Source organism: Eumetopias jubatus, unplaced genomic scaffold (genome assembly GCF_037043125.1).
Source record: "Eumetopias jubatus isolate StellerSeaLion01/CBP00866 unplaced genomic scaffold, mEumJub1_p1.0 scaffold_4, whole genome shotgun sequence".
NCBI classification, from domain to species: domain Eukaryota; kingdom Metazoa; phylum Chordata; class Mammalia; order Carnivora; family Otariidae; genus Eumetopias; species Eumetopias jubatus.
Window position 1 is genome coordinate 14,861,261 of NW_028274810.1, and position 22,816 is coordinate 14,884,076.

Consider the following 22,816-nt stretch of genomic DNA (forward strand, 5'->3'; position numbering starts at 1 on the left):
TATTAGACTGTGTTGCAAGCAGCTTACTGATCAGTGCAGTGCCTCATGTCTCAAATAACGAATATGGTCCATATTTGAAGTGGGCAGACTGTTAACTCAAGCCATGACACGGATGGGTGGCTGTCTATTCTCACAGCTCTTTGATATTTTCACTTCTTACAACTAAGGTGGTCCGGCTATACGAAGATGCACGATAACCTGTCTTCTCTCCCACCACCGAACTGCGTGCTGAAGAGAACCGAGATCACAACTGCTGCTCTGCCAGTCTCCACCAGGCCTGCTTGCTGCATGGCTGCCTTACAGTCTGCAGCTCTGTCTTCCTTTTGAAGTACCTCCTGGAATGCCATTCACCTTCACATTGTAAACCAAGACACTGTTGTCAAAAGCGGTTTTTGAATATCATAGGTTTTCCCCTCTAGTGAAACCAGATCTCAGTAACAGCCCTCTGAATTGGGATGAATTCACCACATTTACACAATATGATCATTTAGGTAAAAATGAAATCCAAGGACGGCTGCAAAGCTGTTCTGTCTACATTACTTCCTATTGTCATCATTTCTCCCAATCATAAGTCTCAACTGGTGTACTTCAGTGTTTCTTCAAAGCCGTATCTGTAAGGAAGGCTAGTTCTAAATATGATGTAGAGGGGGAAGGAAAAAGAGATAAGGTAGTTGGAACTTCAGAAAGTATCTGAAAATCAGGGGCGCCTGGGTGGCTCAGTCGTTAAGCGTCTGCCTTCGGCTCAGGTCATGATCCCAGGGTCCTGGGATCGAGCCCCGCATCGGACTCCCTGCTCGGCGGGAAGCCTGCTTCTCCCTCTACCTGCCGCTCCCCCTGCTTGTGTTCCCTCTCTCGCTGTGTCTCTGTCAAATAAATGAATAAAATCTTAAGAAAAAAAAGTATCTGAAAATCAAAAAGTCCTATGTTAAAGAACTATTTTGAATACTCACCACTCCATAAACAGCCTTGCCCACAACAAGCATGCCAGTGTTTCATTCTTGAACTAATATTACATCTGAGAAAGGTTAGAAGGTCAGATTGACCCATTCTCCAAATAGCACATCCAAACACAGAAGTCTATTTGCTGTGCCTTAAAAACTCAATTAAGTATCAGGCCAATTCAATGTGCTATTTTAAAGCACCTCTTCAAAGGACTCAGTGGGTACAAACACTCTTCCATGTGACACTGAAAATGATGAAAAGCAGCTTTGCAAAGAAACAATTTGGGATACGGTACACCCACCTCCTCGTGGTTAAGTCTGGTGACAAAGTGATCTGAAAGAACTGCTGTATATAATTTATCAAGAAAAAGGGATCACAGGCAACCCAAAACAGTTATAACCCCCCAGGGAAGAAAAACTGTCGTATACTACTCATTCAATTTATCCCAACTGATATTTTTTACCATTAGAAGCTGAAGTTTACTTCCACAAACACATGTTCTATCTCCCCAGATGTTAGATAATAGCTTAGCTACACTTCCTTCCCAGGTCCCACCCAATTTTGCTGTCTAGCTCCTGAATCCCAGAGAAGTGAAAGCCATCAGAATTGCACTATGACACTATAGCCAAAGGATGGTGATCAGGATAATATTCATGGATTATATTCTTTTAGTTGACACATTTGGGAGGCACCAACTAAGCACCCAGCGCTATCCCAGGAAAGATCTATGAAAGCAAATATGGGCCCTTACAATCTGTAGATTTGGTTTGACCAAGAGGGTAATGATAACACAAATGGCTGTTACAGAATTTTACTCCTTCTTAAGGAAGATCCTAGATATTGCAGTCTTAACAGGCTTATCTGGATATTGTTCAGCTTAGGCCTCCAAAAATCAGAGGTTAGGCTAGACATCTCACAAAACCTGTGATTTCACATGCCTATCTAGCAGCTTTTAATTTCCTCAGAAAGGTTTCCTCCTAAGGGTGAAGGACTAGACTCAAAGGTAAATAGCAATTATTAGGAAAACAAACCATTAAGAAAGCATAGCTTAGAAGTGAGTAGAGGGACTGGTCTGTCTTAACTGCTGAGGAGTATGTGAGAGGCCAGTATCTCTCCTTCTGGTACACTACTGATTTCCTGAGGCATTCCCAAAGTTATATAATCTGTCACACTGTCTCCTCTAGCATACTGTGTGTGCAGAATTCTCTGTTTTGAAATGATGGTCAGCATATTTCTTAGCTAACACTTAGCAACTGAGCAAAAAGACTATCAGAAGCTAAAAATTTTAACAAGGTCAATTACTAAGCAACGTGTTATAACACCTTCCAGGATTCCTACATCTTTTCTAATCCGTCTTTCACACATCTTCTGGCTAATAGATTCCTTCTTCTTCTACAGAATCTACTCTCATCTGCTCTCTTTTCAGAGGGAAGGAAGAGGGTATGGCTGTCAGCCTAAACTAAAGAGGTGCAAGACCTTTCCTTGATACTTACCAGTGATCAGTCTGATTCCATTTCAGATGAATCCAAAGAAATAGTTATCAATAAACAACAATTTTTTGGTACAAGAACTATCTAAGTCTGCACATCTTTCAGACCTTCCATTAGGTAAAAGAAATTTCCCAAAGAAGAAGGGTATCCTCTTCCCAACACATTGCTCTCAAGTATACCACCAGAAAATAATTTATCTCAAGGGAATCAATCTCCGGCCACAGAGTCAAATCCACAGCCTCCTTCAGTCACTTCTTCCATTCCCTAGTGCAGAAACCAGTCTTCTGAGACTCAGCAGGTTTTGGCTGCTCCCTGTCCTCCTTCCCTGTCTCAAGTTTCTTAAGTTCTCAGTTTCCCCAGATGGGGCTTGAGCTTGGGGCGGGGGGGGGGGAGGGGAAGGGAGACAGCAAACTGACTAATCACAGCACACATCTCCCTCCTCCACTCCACCCATCTCTGTCTCAAGGGTAACAGGATATAATATGTGCGTGTGCACACACACACTGCTAGAATCCACTTCCAGAAGAAACACTCCTTTCAAAAATGGGACTTAACTTGACCTTTCATCAATGTCGGTGGGAGGAAGGGGTGAGGCAACACCAGGGCTTACAGTGCCAAGTCACTTAACTGGTGAGGAAGTAATACAAAGCTTGAAAACCTCTGCCAAAGAGTGGTTTTACCCTTATCAGCCACTCCCCCATCCTCCACCCTTCATATGAGACAACGTACCTCAGTGGCTTTCTATTAGCTCTTAAAATGGTCTAATGAAAGTGAATGATCTGGGCCTCCAACTGCCAACCTCTTAAAATTAAGAGGTTAAAAACTGGCAACAAGTAGGACAGGGAGGGCTTCCTAATCTTTTGAAAACCATAATTTACAACACGTTCTCCCCTATATTTCAATGCCCATTTAGCTATCTGCCTGTCCAACTGCCTGGCCTGTCCACACTTTCCTCATCCTCAATCTGCTACCAGTATTATATGAAAAGATGCTGGTCATTCTTCTTTTTCTCCTGACATTCAATTATCATCAACTCTAGGTTTTATATATATATTCATATATTTATACTTATATATATATAAACATATATTTATATTTATTTTTGTACAGGTGACTAAAGAAATCTAGATTCTTGGAACATACCCATGACTTCAGCGATACACCAAAGTTCCCTTCCAACTCACTCTCCACCCCCACTGTCCCATTTTCCCAACTTTATTATCATTTTCTACATGTAAACACTTTAAAAGAATAGTTTAATGAACACCTGTATACCCTCCATCTACATCGAATCCTCCCATTTTCCACATTAGGTTTCTGCCTCTGTATATATACACACATGTACATATGCAAACTTTCAAGTGGTCCTGCCAAAAAAAAAAAATGCAAACATGAAAACTCACCAATAAATTCTTAAGAATGAATCTTCTAAGAATAAGGATATTTTCTTACAGAACCACGATAACATTCTCATGCTTTTACGAATATTAATAACCCTATCTCATCCAGCTTGTATTCAAACTTCTCCAATTATCTCAGGAATACCTTTCATGAAGATGTGGTATGTGCACAATGGAGTATTATGTGGCCATAACAAAGTATGAAATCTTGCCATCTGCAGCAACCAGAGGGTATTATGCTAAGGGAAATAAGTCAGTCAGAGAAAGACAAATACCATATAAATTTCACTCATATGTGGAATTTAAAAAAGCAAACAAAAAAAAGAGACCAAAAAAAAAAAAAAACCACACTCTTAAGTACAGAGAACAAATTGGTGGTTGACAGAGAAGTAGTGGGGGAAATAAAGGAGACTAAGACTTATCTTGATGAGCACTGAGTAATGTACAGAATTGCTATATCATTATATTGTACACCTAAAACTAATATAACACTGTTACTCATACTTGAGCAATTTAAAAAAAGAATCTTTCATAGTTATAGACCCAAATGCCTCCCCAACTCTTCCAACCCAGGATGGAGAATCAAGGTTCACTAAATTCATTTGGTTGTTAGGTTCCTTCAGTGTCTGGTAATTTAGAACAGTTCTCTTGCTTTTATTTTTTTTCCCCTGTGATATTTTTTCCTGGAGGAGTCCAGGCCAGTTGCCTTATGGAATCTCCTATATTCTGAATTTTTTAGATTAGTTCTTTCCTGTAAACTGGAAGTTCAGTTTTGAGGTTTGACTTGAAAGAGATTAAAATTTTGGCAAGAATATTTCATAGACAGGGGTGCCTCGGTGGCTCAGTTGGTTAAGCGGCTGCCTTCAGCTCAGATCATGATCCCAGGGTCTGGGATCGAGCCCCACATCGGGCTCCCTGCTCAGTGGGGAATTTGCTTCTCCCTCTCCCTCTGCCTGCCACTCTGCTTACTTGTGCTCTGTCAAATAAATAAAATCTTTAAAAAAATAAATAAAAATTAAAAAAGAATATTTCATAGATAATGTTGTATACTTTACTTTGCATCATATCAGGCAGCACATAACGTCAGGTTGTTCCATGATTAGTGACACCAAGCTGAACCCTGGGTTAAAGTGAGACCATCAGTCTCTGAAAGGTGTATTTTCTCCTTTGCAAGTAAAGGTTAAACTGTGGGGTGATATTTTTCAGCCTGTGATTATCCTGTTCCCTAGTGACTTTACCATCTGCTCATAATCCTTGCCTGAACCAATTATATTGGGGGGAGTGTTTCAGAATCATGGCTTTTTCCCTATCATTCTTTCCACATGTATTAGCTGGCATTATTTTGTAAAGAAAAGCTTTTCTTCTCCCTCTTTCACTTGTTTCTTTGTCATTCGTATTTTTATTTATTCAATCTGTTACACTATATTATACAATGAGTACGCTGAATGCTCCAGTTGTCCCAAACTGAGCCAGTGGGAGTCTCCTTCAAGCTGACTCTTCTAAGTGCTTCCTTCCTTTCTGGCATAAGAAGATACACCAGGCTTACCTTGTTCTTTCTCTGCTTCAGACCTGAAATTAGCCATTTCTCAAAGAGCACTGACTTCTTTCAGTGGGGAATGTTATTTAGAAAATAGTATCTGAGTATAAAGTGGGTTAATTGTTATTACAGGTGTCAGTGCTAAGAAGTTCTTTCAGGGTACAGAGAAATCTTTTTGTTTATTCATGAGTTCGCATTGATATATCCGTTTCAAATTTAACATTACCTTTTTAAAAACTTTTAATTTTCCTATTTGTATTTCTTTCCCCTTATATGTTGACAATCTTGGTCTCTGTTACCAATGATACACTTACTTGTTTTATTCTATAATACATCTAAAACAATTTCAAAATTGTAAGGGTAATATCACTAACAATATTCTACATAGTGAAGTGCCAATATTTCACTGAAGTTCTTTTTGTCTTTAGAAAATATCTCACAAATGATGTATAGTTCAAGTATGGTTTTCTGGGTGATTATATAATCAATTTGATATGTAGTTCGATTCATTTGTTTCTGTTAACAGCAATCTTAAGGTTTCCTTTTTCTTTTTTTTTTTTTTTACATATGAAACACACATCTCAGAAGTTTTAAAGGTATATTCAGAGAAGTGTCACTGCCATTTCTAACCCACCCCCCGTCACCATTTTCACTGGTTTCTGGTTTCTGTTCATTTCTGGAGGTAGAAAAAAAGCAAGTATATATTTATACTTTTTTCCTTTTCTTACTCAAAAGGTAGAATGCTAAAATATTCTGCACTTTTTTTTTCCACTTAGGAATCACTTTGTATTGGCTCAGAGTATAAGAAGCAGTAATTCTTAAATGCTGGGAAGGACTGAGCCAGGTTACTACTACTGTTCACCTTATATGTTTGTAATAAAAAGTCATTAGCCTAAAGCCAATCTTGACTTTAAATAAATAAAGCTCACAAGAAATTAAACTGGCAAATCTCACTGCAAGGTATGCTGGGATGTTCTTTAAGATGAAAATTTGTCAAATGCTTATAAATAGGTAAATCTGTATTCGTCAAACGAATTTTTATGAGAAGAAAAGTTAACAGTGAAAGCAAGCAATCGATCAATGGACAGGTCTAGAAGGAAGATGGAGTTTCTGACATTTTGGAAGGTGGCCACACAGACTGAGTAAATGCCATCTGTATAATATCTTAGCCTGCCAAGAAGGAACAAGATTGGAGATGTACAAAAACAATTCTTCCTTCCTTGATCTAGAAGTTTAGCTTAAATGAAGTTGAAAGCCAATTACATCTTACAAATTGAAACCCTCTACACACATTTGCTGGAGTGAATGAATCTCACCTTTAAGTCAGAGCAGCTTTTGGGAAGGCTATATCCATTGAGAGGCGCAAGACATGCAAATCCCTGCCAAATAGTTTATGGCAGAAGAACTACAAGCAGCTCCAAAAAAGTGGCAGCTCAGTTTATGTAGGTGTGCTTTCTAAACCCCAGGCTAATGCCCAACAAAGGTTAATAAGACAAAAACCACATCAGTTTTTTAGTTACCTTCCACTGCTTCCCATAAAGTACTGGCTCAAGGGAGGAAAAAGCCATCAAAACATTAAATAAAAAATCTGACTTTAAAGACCTAATACTAAACAGTAACTATGTAGTATGGGTCAATGGGATCTTTCAGAATCCACTCTGTAGAGAGGTAGAAGAGTTTCAATTTCAAAAAAACAGGTAAAATCACTTTAAAGATCAGCTGCAGGTGGCTTTAGTTTCCACAGCTTTTTTTTTTTTTAGTTTCCACAGCTCTTAACAAAACACAAAATATTAAACTTCTAGAAGGAGACTAGAGATATAACACAAGGACAAGAATCTGACAGTCACATCAAAAACATAACTATATTTTTCACTTTAGAGAGGTAATATTTGCCATCTCTTCCTGGCTTTCTAAACTCGAGGTGTATATGTTCAATTTTAGATAAAAGTCTCAGTATGAAACCATGACCTTAGATAGCCTGTAAGAAAGAAGCTGGCTGAAAGGAATTGTTGGCTGTAATGTCTTTGGGGCTATTTAAAAAGAAGAACTACCTGGGCACCTGGGTAGCTCAGTCGGTTAAGCAACCGACTCTTGATTTTGGCTCTCATGATTTCAGGGTCTTGAGGGCAAGCCCTGCATTGGCTCTGCACTGGGTGTGGAGCGGAGCCTGCTTAAGATTCGCTTCATCTCCCCCTCCCATCCCCCCACCCCAAACCCATGTGCTCACTCATGCGCTCTCTCTCAAAAAAACAAAACAAAACCAAAAACAAAAAACCAAACACAAAACCCCCCAAAAACAAACTACCTATTGCTCCATAATGAATACAGTACAATCCCCTCTATTTCCCAGACCAAAATACCAAAGTGGAGTTTTCCTCACCCATGACTCCCTAAACAGTCATTTTCTAATGAGTAAAGTGGACAGACGCACAAGGATAAAGATCTCTTGCTTTAGGCTGTATTGCAAACTAAAAGTCAAAATCAAGTTTGGTATAGAAGAGTTACTCAGCAAATTTTATCAATAAATAACAATGCCAGAACATCACTGATCTCAGTATTTTTCAAACCATTTTTGTTGAAATTCTGGCATACAAAGAACAAGTAAAACCACCTTCGAGCATTACGTCAGGACTTTTACTTAAAGCTGATTATAAATTCGAAATCCACACTTAACCAGTATCGTAAAAACAAAGGTCCTGAACGCCTAGATTTTTTTTTTTTAAGATTTTTGTTGTTGTTGTTGAGAGAGAGAGAGCGAAGACACACAAGCAGGGGGGAGCAGCAGGTAGAGGGAGAAGCAGGATCCCCACTGAGCAAGGAGCCCAAATCTACTCCCAGGACCCTGAGATCATAACCTGAGCCAAAGGCAGACGCTTAACCGACTGAGCCACCCAGGCGTCCCCTGAATGCCTAGATTTCTATGACATTCTAGTTTAAGCACTCTGCTTCAACATCAGTGGCCTGCAGATATGATTTCCTTATAGAGGATTTGTATTTTCAAAAAATTTTAGAATCTTTTGAGTATGGGATTTACTCCTCACAGATGAAAAAAACAGAACAGGGGTGGGGATTAAGTGACTTGCTGAAGGCAAATTTGCTAACAATATTGAGATTAAAAAAAAAAAAAAAGGAAAAAAGCAAGGGAGAAAAAAAATCCCTACAGGTCCTGTACTACTATCCTTCTTTTGGAATAGTTTGGGGAAAACAGCAGCTTTCCCCTTTATTTTCAAGAGGTCAGCTACAGAATAGTCTACTATTGCACTGAAGCTTTCTGAGCTTCCAGATGAACACTTGTGAACTCTAGAGAAGGAAAAGAATTCTTTCTGTTCCAAAATCTACATTGATTTTGGGAGAAGTGCAATGATGCAAAGAAATGTAATATATTAAAGTTGCCAATGAATTGCCTTGAGGTTCCTCAGGGTGGAAAGGGTGAGAAAAGAGTAAGAGCCCAAACACTGTGGAAGCAAAAAGCTCTGTTCTAGCATATACATCCACTGTCTTCTGGGGGCGGGATGGGGAAGAGGAGAATGCATGGACAATCTAATCCTGACCACTAGGATGAGAGAAATGACCCGAGAATGTCTTGTAGGCATCAAGAGCAATGTAAAAATTCCACCTGTGATTACTTACACAAGAGGTTTTCAAATTAGGTATGGTTAAAACCAATAATTTTTTTTCCCCATCATCTGGGAAACCTGCTATTTTCATAAGAAATAATTTATGTAGTGCACAATGGGAATGTGGGGATTTTTCTCTCACACACAGCACAATCAGAGTTCATGCCCTTAAACGGAGAACTCCACCAGGTCCCTTTCTCATCTGTGGTGTGGTACTCAAACAGTATCCACTCCAAGTCACCCTGCATCTTATAACATGTCTGAAAGATCTTGCAAAGTCAGATTTTTCAAATACAAAACAAATTCTCTGACTTTACTATGACTAAAAAAAAGTTCTTATAAGGGTATTAATTTTATTGAGGTACTCTGGATTTAAGCAATATGATTATTGAATTTTGATTTCATATCCACAGTAGGTATTTATTTAAACTACTCATTTAATGAATGAAAAAAAACATTCTGGCTATATGTTTTGGAGAATCTTTGTTATATTTTATATATATATATTTTATATGTTATATATTTTGGAGAATCTTTCCAAAAACCGAGTAGCAGATTTTAACTACACAGCTTACACACTGAAAAGAACCTTAAAATAAACAGTCCCAGGAAGTGAGGCCTGAAATCCCTTTGATCATTCAAGGGGCGTCTTTAAAAATAGAAAATAAATCAGTGGTATGATTCTATTCCCCTAGATTAGGGAGCTTTGGTTTTAATGCATCATTGAGCAAACAATGAGACATCCATATACTAACAGGTTGGAAAGTTTCATAGAACAGCTTTTCCATACGCTGGACAAACTAGAGCAGTTACAACTGGAATCATCTAGAGCCTCCAGACTCCTCTGGGGAGAACTGTGGGCTCTGTTCTTTAACACGCTCTGAGGGTACAGCAGTTTGGCCTAGAAGGCCTTGAATACGGCACTTTCTCAGCAATCCCTCAGTGTGGGTCTGGAAAGTTTCCATTAGATCTCAGGCAGAGAAACAAGAATTCCCTGGAAAGACCACCCTTCAGGAGGTCTTGATCTGCAGTTACATTAAAGATCAGATTCCAGGGAGGTAAAGGTAGAATTGGTACAGGACTCTGTGTGCTCACTGTGCTCCAAACGTCTAAATCTGGCCACATCATTCTATCTTTCTCCCAGTGTCCCAAATGAAATTTCATTCATACTTCTGCAGTATACGTTATACGTGGTACTAACTCTGAGGCAGGGTTTAGCCACTCATTCAAGTCAAACACCAACTTTTCCAAGGATAGAGATGTATTAATACTGGTATATATAAAGCAAAGCCTTATCTGCCCTCCCCTTTTTATCCTGAGTTCGGTCTGATAATAAAGGAATAGTGACAGACCCCTCAGGACTAAAAAGGAATCTTTTTTTTTTTTTTTTTTTTTTTTTGGTCTGGGTCTCAAATCCACTCCTTTTGGCTTAAGGCTACCTGTCTTGCCAGCTCCTCACTGCCTGAGTTCTGCCCTCCTTTGTTTCCTCTCATCTCTCTCCAGTCTTTACTCCTTGGCTATTTCCTCAGTCCCTCATCAATCAGCTCCTTCTGTGAGGTTGTGTTCTGAAGCCAGAATTTCGCTAAAATGTCCTCTCATGATCTTTATAATTTTACTAACACTCTTAGTCCAGGAATTGATAGTATAAATTATCATGTTAAGGAAATTCTCATCTTCTGACCCGATTTTTAATCTACTGAGTCCAAGAAGCTCAGCCAACCAGAAATCAAGAGGTGGGAATGGGAACAGAGTCAAAATCATTCAGAGAGAGCACAGACTCAAGAAATGCCATTGATGTAGTGGAGGCCTAGCACTTGCTTTTTTTTAGAGACACCCTCAAGTTCTTTGCAAATGGCCTTGGCTATACAGAAAAAGAAACTACAAACCAGTGTGGCTAGCAGATAATAGTCCCTAACATGCAACTCATGGCCTGGCCTGATCCCAAACACCAGGTTCTCAATTCTAGGCAAGCATTCCAGGTTTTTAGCCTGGGTTCATGGATGGGCTTCAGGCTGCCAAGTCCCCTTATATGTCATATATATACACATATGTATTTATATAATAATGTGTGTTTATTTTTCTGGAAGATGAACACAGCTCTGATAGGGCTCCAAACCCCAAACAGTTAAGAACCACTACACTAGACTTATGCGACCTGAATAATAACCTCACGAGAATGTAAACTCCAGAGGATATGGATCTTTGTCTTGTTCACTGATGAATCCTAAGTGCCCAGTACAGGTCCTCAGATACAGCAGTAGGTGCTCAACCCTGAGCTGATAGAGCTGCATAATTTCTGGTCACGCTTACTCTGAGTACTCTGGAAAGGAAGAGTAACCACAGGCTACTTACTTTCAGGACCTCTCACATGGGGCACAAGATTTTTTCTCATGGCCAAAGTCATTCGAGGTAGGTGGGGGCTACGTTACCATCCCAGTATCAGATTTCCTAACAACGCTGGCCAGGCTTGCTAGATAATCTAAAAGACTGGTTCTAACCATGGGATCTTTCAAGTTTAAGCTGTTTCAAAAAGCACATACTATCCTACTCTCCACTTGCTCTTAACCCTCAACCCTTCCCCTTCTGGTTAAGTAGATCTAGGTTAGGGCCCTGAAATGAGTGTTTTGGAGCACTCCCTAGGTGACTGAGTCCTTCCATTCCTTCCACGCCATGAGAAGTACTCATCAGAGACAGTCTCAGCAGGATCCGAAAAAGCAAGCACAAGCACACTGAGTTTACCAGGCTCTTGATAAAGCAACTGAAGGCACACAGGGAACAAACAGACTAGACATATCTTGTTCAGAGATAAAACAAATAAGGCAAAGAAAGCAGAAAATCTGCCTCTTTAATACCAACTCCATCTGTCAGGTACAGCCAATCCATCAGATAGATCTACGGGGTTTAGGAGAACATGACAAAGAGCTTGTTATAGGCAGAGAGACTGTATTTTTACAATGGCTTGGTCCAAAATCAGTAAGAATTGGCAAGATGCTCTCATTCCAACCATGCCCAGTGTTCTGCTAATCCCCTCCCTGTGGAGTCAGAAAAGAATGTGCAGAATTCTGAACCCTCTATTCCTCAAATAGGAGGGGTTCCTTCTTCTGAATGCAAGGGTTGCAACTAATCTGATCACTCTCCACTCCTAATTACACACTAGGTAGAGGAAGGAGATGCCTCCCAACATGGGTGCTCTCCGTCCAACCTTTAGGATTTGTAAATATCCTTTACCCCATCTCACAAAAGCCATGCCTCTGCCAACTTTAATTCATTTTCAACTGGCAAATAAGAACAGAAACCACCCCCAGAGTAATGCTTTCCTCTGGGAAATCCTGGGGAAGGGTGCAATAGGGTCAGTGCGTCCAGCATGCGTTTTCCGTGGACTTACAATACAGCTTATTACATTTAGAACATCATGTTCCCAACCAGCTTGGTCTCTTTTCTGTTATAAACCTGAAGTAAACAGATTCTACAGCAGCTACAAGTCTGTTACCAAGGCCACTGTATTGATCAGTATAATTAACATTCACAATTCATCTAGCCCAGCATGACAAGCCAGCTGGGCTACTCTCCGTAAGAACTGAACATTGGGAATCTTCATGTCCTGCGTGCTAAGAAGTCTGGTGCTCTGAAGCTGGGCACTAAAAACTCAAGTACTGAATTAGAAGTAGGATACTACCTGGCAACCCACAGGAAACTGAATTAGTTACCAGAACAATCGAACACATCTGCCATCTTTACGAAGTGCCTATTTCTACTTCCAAAACTACAAAATTCTGAAGATCTCCCTTTCCCCCGAGTCCTGCTTACATCACATACTTAGGGAAACAAAGACACAAAATCCTCAATGCCAACTAGAGCCTGATTCCTGGTTAGGACAAGCATTGGCCCAGTTCCCAGAAGACTGTAACTCTAAAGGAGGTGTATTTCAAAGACAAGGGCATATAAAGCTTTAGAACATGGAGCTCAGCCATTGGTTCAGAAGGGACAGCTAGGGCTGCGGAATAAGAATCAGAAGTTTGCCCAGCATTGCCGGGCAGCGCTGTTGTTTATTCCTTTCCAACACAAATTCCAAAATGAAACTCTTCAACTCACTGCTGGCCCTCAAATCTCAAACACCCTAAGAGTAAGCCTCTGTTCCTTAAATCAAGAGCATGTGTAAACCAGAATACCACTTGCAACTCAGGGCAATGTCCCTAATGCTAAGGGTTTAAAACTTGGTGGGACATCAAATTACCTTCCCATTACATGGAAGGATATCCCCTAAGCTTCTAGCCTATTGCCCTGTGGTTCTCCGCTACTGGGCGAAGAAGCTGGAGGCCTTGTATCTCAACAGTCTCCTCCCTTACCTCCTATTTCTGGCATTACAGAGGGATCGACTCAGCTGTTGGAAATTCTTATCAATTTTTCACCTGCAGTTCTTGGTATTTCCATTATCACCCAAATGAGAGGGATCTGAGTTAGAAAAACAACGTTTTGCCAACTGAAAGGGACAGGGAGCCAAAACAACCCAGTGAGTCCAACTCACTTTCTCCTAGTGATAATCATCTCACAGTATTTTACTCAAAAAACAAATACCGACAGTACTTACATGGGAAGCACTGCATACTATACGTAAGTGTGACATATGGTCCTTGCCCTCAATATGCCTGGTTTACAGAAATCAAATGAAAATTAAGATTCAGGTATCAAGTCAGTCCTGAAAATAGTCCTATTTTTGATACAGAGGAACAAGTTATTTTGTTTGGTTTTGAGAGAATAGCACGTGAGTTCCCTAAGCACTCCTGAGAATCAGCTCTGAAGCTTTAGAGGCACCACAATTCATATGAAGGGCAGAGGGTATGAGATAGTACAAGAACCCCCAGAAGTTGCTGAAATGCTGGTTTCAGTATGCCTAAGTTCCTGGGTTGAACCCTCAAGGCATTGATAATGAGTCTCTTGGGAAGCTGAGGAATATCCCAAAGAGGGAGATGACAAAGAACACCAACAACCTCAGCTTTGTTTCAAGGACAAACTGCAAGCAGAAAACAGTCTCAGCAGTTTCTGGATCTGTAAAGAAAAGAGATACTATGGCTTAGAGACCTCCTCTTCTAAATCAGGGTTTTTAACCCAGGATCCATGGATGAGTTTCAGGAAGTACCACAAGTCCTTTGAAACATATATGCAAGTTTTTGTGTTCCTGAATTTTCCCAAAGAACTGTAATTTTCAAAAGATTCTTAAAGGGATCTGTTGACTCAAAAGATTAAGAACCATCGTTCTAGAGTTTCTAATCCAGCGACAATCTCCGCAGCATCCCTCAAACTGGCAAAAGAGAAACCCATTCCAGTTCTCTACCTTCCACACAGACTTATCTACTTACTGACCTGTCTCCTAAAGGTAGAAACAGAGATGAGGGTGTGCACTTTAAAAATTCAAGGCGAAGAGGTCTTTTCTACATCTCCAAAATAAAGCTAACCATCCCGAGGGTCCAAACAAATCCTTCATAAGACCTTTGAGAAAGGAGGTGGTCAAAAAGGGCAGAGAAGAACCACTGTCCTACTTACTTTTCTGATAGGTCCCTTTTTTGATTTCAGGATCCTAAGATCATAATGAAGACAAGTCATAGCCCAAAAACTCTGACTTGAGGTCAAGCCAGTCCTGGGGGAAAGGAATAAAGTAATTCCCATTATGCCCATGGAAACCTGTGCCCCAAAGGTTCACTTTAATAAGTACCATAAGAGCTAGAAACATTTACTATTAAAAACAGAACTTCCAAAATCCTGACATTACTCAAAACACAGTGAAATGGACAGCTTCATTCAGGAGACGGAAATGAAACATGGTTACACTCATCCCCTCGGGCCTTTAACCCCTCACTCGGTCACTCACCAGTTCACCATCTAGCTCACAGAGCTGTGCACCACTGTGGATCAGCGGATCAGCACGTTAGTGTTTTCCTTGGCACCTGGAGCACACAGCATGCTCAGTGGGATTCCACTGGTGGCACTGAACACATACACACTCTTCGAGAAAAATATACAAGAGGGCTTGTTCTAGCTGGGCAGTTATTCAGATTGTGAAGAACTAAGCCTGAGGCAGGTCCAAGAGGAACAGCATGTAACAGTGAGCAATCCCAAGACCCTCCTGCTTACACCTCATTGGAGCACACAACTGAGTACGAGGTGTCCATTTTAGCAGTGAACTGGTTTGGGCTGGTGAAGAAGAACATTTTCAGTCCATTAAGCTCTACCGGTTAAGTACAGAGGAATGTCAGCTGAGGCACTGGGACTTCTGTGGTAAGGCAGCAGGAGCATGCTGGGCTAGTCCTCCATTTGTGTTTCTTCAAAGTCTTTTCCTTGTGTCGGCCACAGGATTCCAAATACTACCTTTTACCGGTGGTTCATTATACTTTTTCACTTTGTGGCCTGTTTGGTAGTAAATGATTAAGCCCCATTGTATATTGCTGAGTAGCACCAATCATTACACTCATTCTGAGATTAAGGCACTGGACTGAATCCTTTAGAGAAACTGAACAGAGATAGGGAAAAAATGAAACCAGTCTGAGTGTTAACAAAAGCATGGGTGTTCCACCCTAGCTCTGTAATTGCTTTGGGGCAAAGGCCACACACTTCTGCAGGAGAAAATCTGTTAAATGTAATTAGGAGCAGGCTGTTCAGAGCAAAGAGAAACAGTACCTGAGGGAGGGAGTTGGGAGTACACGGGGATGTGATCTGAAGGTGATTATATAAAAAGATAAAGTCACACCTCAAAAGGGTCTTTGGAATTGTTTCATGTAATTCAAGGATTCCAGTTTGGGAAGACTCCCAGATGATTGCAGTTTGAGGAAATAAACTCCTGGACTCAGCTAGCCCACTGTCTGAAAGGTGCCCACCTTCTACAGGGGCACTGTGTGCTGTGGGGGGTGGGGGAGGAGGGGGGGTCAGGTAGAGCACATCCCAGTTCTATCACAAGCTCTAAGTTCTCCCGTTGTCTGCGTACCTCTTAGAAATACAAAATTTTAGGGGCGCCTGGGTGGCTCAGTCGTTAAGCGTCTGCCTTTGGCTCAGGTCATGATCTCAGGGTCCTGGGATTGAGCCCCGCATCGGGCTCCCTGCTCAGCCGGAAGCCTGCTTCTCCCTCTCCCACTCCCCCTGCTTGTGTTCCCTCTCTCGCTGTGTCTCTATCAAATAAATAAAATCCTTAAAAAAAAAAAAAGAAATCCAAAGTTTTAGTGTTCAATAGGTTTAAGCCGTATGTAAAATAACATTTTTCTCAAGGCAAATTTTTTTCCTGTTGAAAAGACATTCCAATAGAGGCATCTTTGTTTTGGCTCTTTAAGACTATTTCAAAATTCCATATAAACCAGGGTACTTTTCAGAGTTTACAGAGACAGTCATTGAACAGCATGATGGGATAACAGGTCTAAACCAGAACTGCACCAGGCAAATGAGAAATATGGTCACTCCAGTTATAAAGGAACAAAAGCACTAAGAATATTTACTAAATGCTAATGCCCTGAACAATCCTGTAGAACTATCATTATTCCTCATTTTACAGACAAGAAAATGGAGGCTCCACAGGTTAAGTCACTTGCCCAAAGTCACATGGTTTTTGGATGGTGGGGACTGGAGGTAAACCTGACTCCAAAAATCAAGTGCTTGATGTACATTGTACTCCTCAGTTTTAGGAACAAAAAGGGGAAGTTAAAGAGATCTTATGTAACAGCCAAGCCAAGAGTGGGAGAGCAAGAGAACTACCTGAATGAGTCAAAGGGAAATATGGAATCGTAAGAGAAAAGGTGACCATACTTCTATGTGAAGTTTTAACTGCTTATCATATGCAAGATGCTGACACCGTTGACAAGGGTAGGAAAGACAATTTTGTGGTAAGAATCTTAACTACTTGAGGCGGCAGAGTAAATTTATGAAGAGTCACAGGCAACTAGAAATCTACATGATTCTATGTATCAAAATATCCTTCATAAATAACTTTACAAGAATACATTGGGTAACACACCCTGGATCCAAATGATAACCCCCTGATAAAATAAAAGATAACACAATTGTAATCTTGCCAGCAAGGGATCTAGACAATGAACAGATTTCTCTCTGTTACAAGATAAAAGTCTAAAGGAACTTAGAACAAAGTAATTTGGAAACTAGTGTCTAACAACTCAAATTAGAAAAAGAGATAATCAGTATCTGTGGAGAAATCCAAACAAGATCTTCTTACACCCTGACTTCTGTTTGAAGACTGTCACTAAAACAGTAGCTGCCCTGAAGAGATCAAGAGATACTGATGATGTAGAGAAAATAGGAAATATCCACCTGTCAAACCTCTTCTCGGTGAATCTAAGAAGTATCCGTGCAAATTCTATAAAACCGCACCAAGAATTAGCCATAATACAGCCCTGATGAGAAGAGGAGCATCATATATTTCACCCAACAGGTTAAGAGCTAAGTAGTACTCACTAGGGCTCTACTTAGTGTGCTTCCTAAGTCCTAGCCGACCCTTTTGACAAACTGAGGCTGCTATATATGCCTTATTCAAATAAAGAATATCCTACAAGCAAAAGTAGTTGTGTGTCTTCTCTTTTCCTCTACTATGCTGGTGGTAAAAGTCTGTCTGCATAGATCTTAGGTTCAATGCCTAATGTATCACTCTGGAGAGTACCCCCCAATACTCAGACGTACAGACAGCCCCCCCCCATAAATGTTCAGAAGTGCAGAGAATAGCAAATGCTCTGATAGGCCTTCCAGAGAAGCGTGTCTATCTTAGGAAGTTTCATCAAGCTGGAGATTTGGGTTTACTCTTAGAAAAAAAAAAAATCAACTTGATACAATGTCAATTTCCAAAGGCCCAAGGACAGCTCTCATTCCCACAATACAAAGTAGCAGAAAGAGGGATAAATAACCAGTGATTACCAGGAACTAGCCAGTTTATTTGGGTCGACTGATAATAGCCAACATTAAACAAAATAGCCAACACATTAAACAAGGACCCTCTTTAGTTGTGGCAGAATGTACACTACCCTTACAACTAAGGGACCCCTTTTCTCACCCAAATTTTCCTGGCAATACAATCTGAAATAAACAGTAACAGTTGTAAACAAGCCTTATGATGTTGATTTATACTATAGCTTGTTAGTACTGTCCCATGAACATCTCCTTTAAAAATCTGTGTCAGCCAAAGCTGTCTTCCCAAGAAAATGGTGTATGTATTATTTCCCACGTCTGCTAATGGGATTCCCTTTATCATCTGACTCCTAGGAAGTGTGGAGTTGCATGTGACGATCAGCCTCATCAACTATCTTAGCCCTTACGGTTAGTATTTTTTCCCTTCCTTCTATAGTTTTGACTTTTTCTTTTTTTTTTAAGATTTATTTATTTGAGAGAGTGAGCAAGCGCACGAGCAGAGGGGAGAGGGAGAAGCAGGCTCCCCAATGAGCAGGGAGCCCAATGCGGCACTCGATCTCAGGACCCTGGGATCATGACCTGAGCCGAAGGCAGACACCTAACTGACTGAGCCACCCAGGCATCCCTAGTTTTGACTTTCTATTTATATTGTATGTGTCTTGTGTTATAAGCCATCTCAAATGCTCACTAAAAAGAGGGAGTGTAAGTATACTAATAGACTTCCTTAAAACCACTGATGCAATCTTAGCTAACATGCACCTATCTCTACCTGTTCCAAATAAAAAGTACTTTTTGGTAGATGAGGAAACTGAGGCACAGAACCTCACTTGCTTAAGGTGGTACCCACTTAGTTGACTTCTTGACACCCAGATCAAACCTTGAATCAAACCGACAAGTCCTATTAACTTCACAGTACTGTGGCAGACCCTGGGGGCATACAAAACTAAGTTACGATTATAGTTGAAGAATCTCAATCTATGCTTTTAATTGATGGACATCTACTCTTCCCCCAAAATGAGTAAGATTTCACCAGTTACACTGGAATCTGATCTAAGGACGTAATCTACAGATTGACTGGCACCTCACTTCCTGAGGGGCTTTGAAATGATCTAAGGATTACTTGGTCTAGAGCCACACTGGAATCCTCACAGGGTAAGGCCGGCACCTTTTGAAGAGGCCTTTTTCTTACATCATTCAGTACACACCAAGCTACGTTTTTTCTTTTCTCATGCTTTCTCACATTATCCACACATGGCAGAGGTACAAAAGTGACTTAAGACACAATGTCCAATTCAGTTGTTCTGAAAAAAACGGATCACCTAGAACTTGCTATGTGACCTTGACTAGTCCTCAGTCAACTCATTAACTAAATAAATGCCTTTAATCATCACTAGGGGAAGGGTAATTAGTCATCATAAATCACTCTAATACGAAGTGCTGTGTAAATGCTAAACAACAAACCTCAGAAAGAGTAAGATTAATAAGAAACACGAGGGACATTTACCAACAAATGGAAACTTATAATAGGGTCTTCCCACATTCCTGGCAGAGACTCCTCATTTCAGCTAATGGAATGACTCTTTAAAATCACTAGCACTTGGCTTGACAATAATACACATTAACAATATTCCTCCTGGGAAGAAAAGAGGAAAAGGAATATTTATTCCTGGTAGGTGGCCCCACAGACATCTCAATTACTAGTTAGCCAGGTGGGCAATTAATATTTGAATATCTACTGTATGCTACGTATAGAGCTAGGCACAATACATACACTGGTGAATAAGAGTCCCTGCCTTTATGGAGTTTACAATCTACAATACAAACTTTGCATTACTAAGTGGCACTTGGCAAGAATACGAGCTTATTAAAATTAAGGCACGTAAGATTAAAGACGCTTAATCCCTGAAGCAACTAGTCAAAAGAGGATAGGCTAATGGGGAGAGGAAGAGTTCAGGGAATGAGGGTACCAGGGCTTTTCCCCTAACTCATCGTAGGTATTACCCTTAAGCATTCTTAGAAAGACTGTGACTGTGTCTCCAAATACTGCAGATTACAGTTACTGCCCCAACAAAGCAGTCAACTGAACTGAAAGCACTAAAAATAAGGTTAATCAGACTCCACAGAATCAAAGGATCTTCTACTACCTTTTTAAGGCATTCTGTTGGTAAGTTCCTTAATTTTGTGGGAAAAGAGAGCTACAGCACACCATGGCAACCCGTCTTTTCAATCCTGCATTTGATTTCCGGAGTGGTAGATTAATCTCCTTTAAAAACAAAGTCATCCCTCCCACTATGACAGCTTAACTAATTCAGGTGTAGGAGCCTCAAGGACTGTAACTATTCCTGCAAACCATGTATTCAGCTTATACAAGCTCTGCATCCCATCAAACACTGCAGGCAGAGACAGCCTTGAAACTCTGTCTTTACAGGAGGGAAATATTTACCCAGCTTCTCATCAGTTTCAGAAAAGTCACCTCTCTGCAAAGGTTCTCCCGTCTACTGTTAACTGGGTGCCAGGTATGTGGAAAGTCAAGATGTGGTTGGCAGCAAATGCTCACAAAGCACTTGGGATCCCAAGTCCATCGTTCAGAGAGCTAGTTAGACTAAAATCTCCAAAGGTTGCTATTTAATCTTTCACGACAAGAAGAGAATTAGAAGGATGTCCTTTTGAGCTCAACCTGCAGCACAATAGACTAAACTTGTTCTGCCTCAGTTAAGTGCGGTAAAGAATGAGCAATCCTTCCTTACCACCCACCCCTCCAACCCACCCAAGCTCCTTTCTCAAGGGATGCCTAAGTGATCTACTCACATGACTACGATCAACCTGTATCCATGACAGTGTCTGTCACCAACCTCCAGACGTTAATATCTTACATATGTCGAAGCAACTGGATGACCACAGAAGGTGAAAATCATACTTTCCTTTTCGATCTCACACTGCCCTCGCTTTCACCTGCATAAAAGAGCTAGCTCCACGTATTTTTTCCTCTGGCCTTCCAAGCTAGCACGCAGTTGTTGGATAAACCAGCCACTGCTCCCAAGGATTTGCCCAAAGCAGCTCTGCCGGATTTACCCACTCACCTGAGGGGAGATTTTCTGTACAGCGCCATCCCCGGGGGCTGGTCACAAGGGTCGACTGAGCTGGCTCACCACCCCCCCTCCCGTCTTCGAAAAGCCCTTCATCCAGGAAAAGTCCGCCGCAAATTAAAGGCCCGGCCCTTTCGGATTTCAGAAAGATCCCGGAGGACTAGGGCCGAGGCACAAAGGAAAGTGAGGTCAGGGGCGGCCTTTCCAGCTCGGGATAGGTCTGGGGGTCACTCACCCGCCACCCCTCCCACCACTTCAGTCGTCCCGGACCACCTCAATCCTGGCCCCTGAAGTCCCGAACTAGCTGGAGCCCGGGCCCTGGGCTCGCTCGCGCCCCTTCCGCGAGGCCCCATCCCAGGCCCCCGCCGCCACCCAGAGCCCCCGCACCTTCTTGGGCGCCTTGGTGACGGTGGCCATGAAGGAGTACTTCTCAGCGTCCTCAATCTCCTTGGCCTGCTTCAGCTCCTCCCCGACCCCGGGCAGCGGCATCGCGTCAGGCATCGACATCCCCCGGCCGGCCCGGCCCGCGGCTGACCCGCCGCCCCCGCCTCTTTCCCTCACCGGCGCCCGCCCGCCCTCCCGCCCGCGCGGCACCCTTCGACACGCGTTCGCCCACCCTCCCGCCGGGCCCGCGCGGAGCTGCGCCCGGTGCTAAGGTGCTGTGACCAGCGTCTCGTCCCCTCGGCAGTCTAGACCAGCCGGACAGCGACGGCGGCGACAGGAGCACCAAGAGCAGCAACGCCGAGCCCCGACCGGCCCGCGCCGCCACCTCCGCCGCACGCAAACACGCACGCAAAGTAAGGGTAGAGGGCGGTGACGCCACGTCAAGTACTGGCAGCTCCGAGCGGGGCGGGGTAAGGGGAAGAGGCGGGGAGAAATGGCGCCTTGTCGTGACGTCACTACGCTGGACCAGAAGCCACGCCTTCTTCTTCCTGCTTCTCCGGGTCCCAGAGTGAGCTAAACACTTTCCGCCGCCAGGTGGCGGCATCAGCCCTGTGAGCGGCGCGTGGTTTCCGCAAGGACTCCTCGGAACTTGGCGGGAGGAGGGGAGGGTTTCTTTGGGCTGTGGGGTTCCCCGCAAGGCCTCAGAAAGGCGTAAGGGGGATGTTTGGAAGCAAAGGCCAGAGCCCCACGCGACGCATTCTACGGCCAGTACCAGGAAATAGTCGGGGACCCAGACCCTTTGGACCAGGAGCGTCTTCCCCTTCTGCTCACACTTATGGGGTGAGCAGAACAGATTCAGAGCAGTTTGGTTTCCGCACGACCTTTTGTGACCTCCACCACCACCGTCTCCACTGGGTCTTGCTTGTTTACAAGACCTTCAGGCCGCAGAGCTAATATTATCTGGCCATTGGGATAGGGCTAATGGGTAGGGAGTGGAGAGAAGGAGGGGGACTTGGGGGTGGGAGAGAGAAGTCCTGCCCTGAATGGTTTTCTTGCTCCCCCCACTCCCAGCATAGACTCTGCCAACTCCCGGTGGCACCCAGGGCATTCTTTTACTGGCCCCAATATGTGCTCTCTGCTAAGGCCCTGGATAGTAAAGGTGTGTGTGATACATTTTATGTTTTGCAAGGCTTAGTCCAGTTGCAGAGGTAAAGCCTATTTGGAACCTAATGTCAGCTGAGGTAGCATGTCCTTTGAGATTTAAATGACACTGGCTGAATGCCCATGTCCTGTGGAAAGTCCAGTGCCCTCCCCAGGATTTCTGTGAATTACTGGGTGGGGCGGGGGGGAGGACTTAAATTTTCATGGTTACCTCTGGCTCCAGTTTTCTGCCACATCTGAAGTTTTATTCACTATTCTAGCGGTGTTGGCTGTTTCTTCATTTCCTGCTGTCAATTCAAATATGGAA

The 22,816-nt window shown here is 42.3% G+C and overlaps 1 protein-coding gene across 1 annotated transcript in view; it reads right to left on the reverse strand.

The window, feature by feature from the left end:
• The window catches only part of AHCYL1 (adenosylhomocysteinase like 1), a 35,648-nt gene extending 14,133 nt beyond the window's left edge, over window positions 1-21,515 (reverse strand). The window contains 1 exon segment of the mRNA XM_088022334.1: window positions 21,352-21,515. Within this exon segment, the coding sequence (XP_087878460.1) occupies window positions 21,352-21,471 (120 nt within the window). The 5' untranslated portion in view covers window positions 21,472-21,515.
• Between the last annotated feature and the right edge of the window lie 1,301 nt (window positions 21,516-22,816).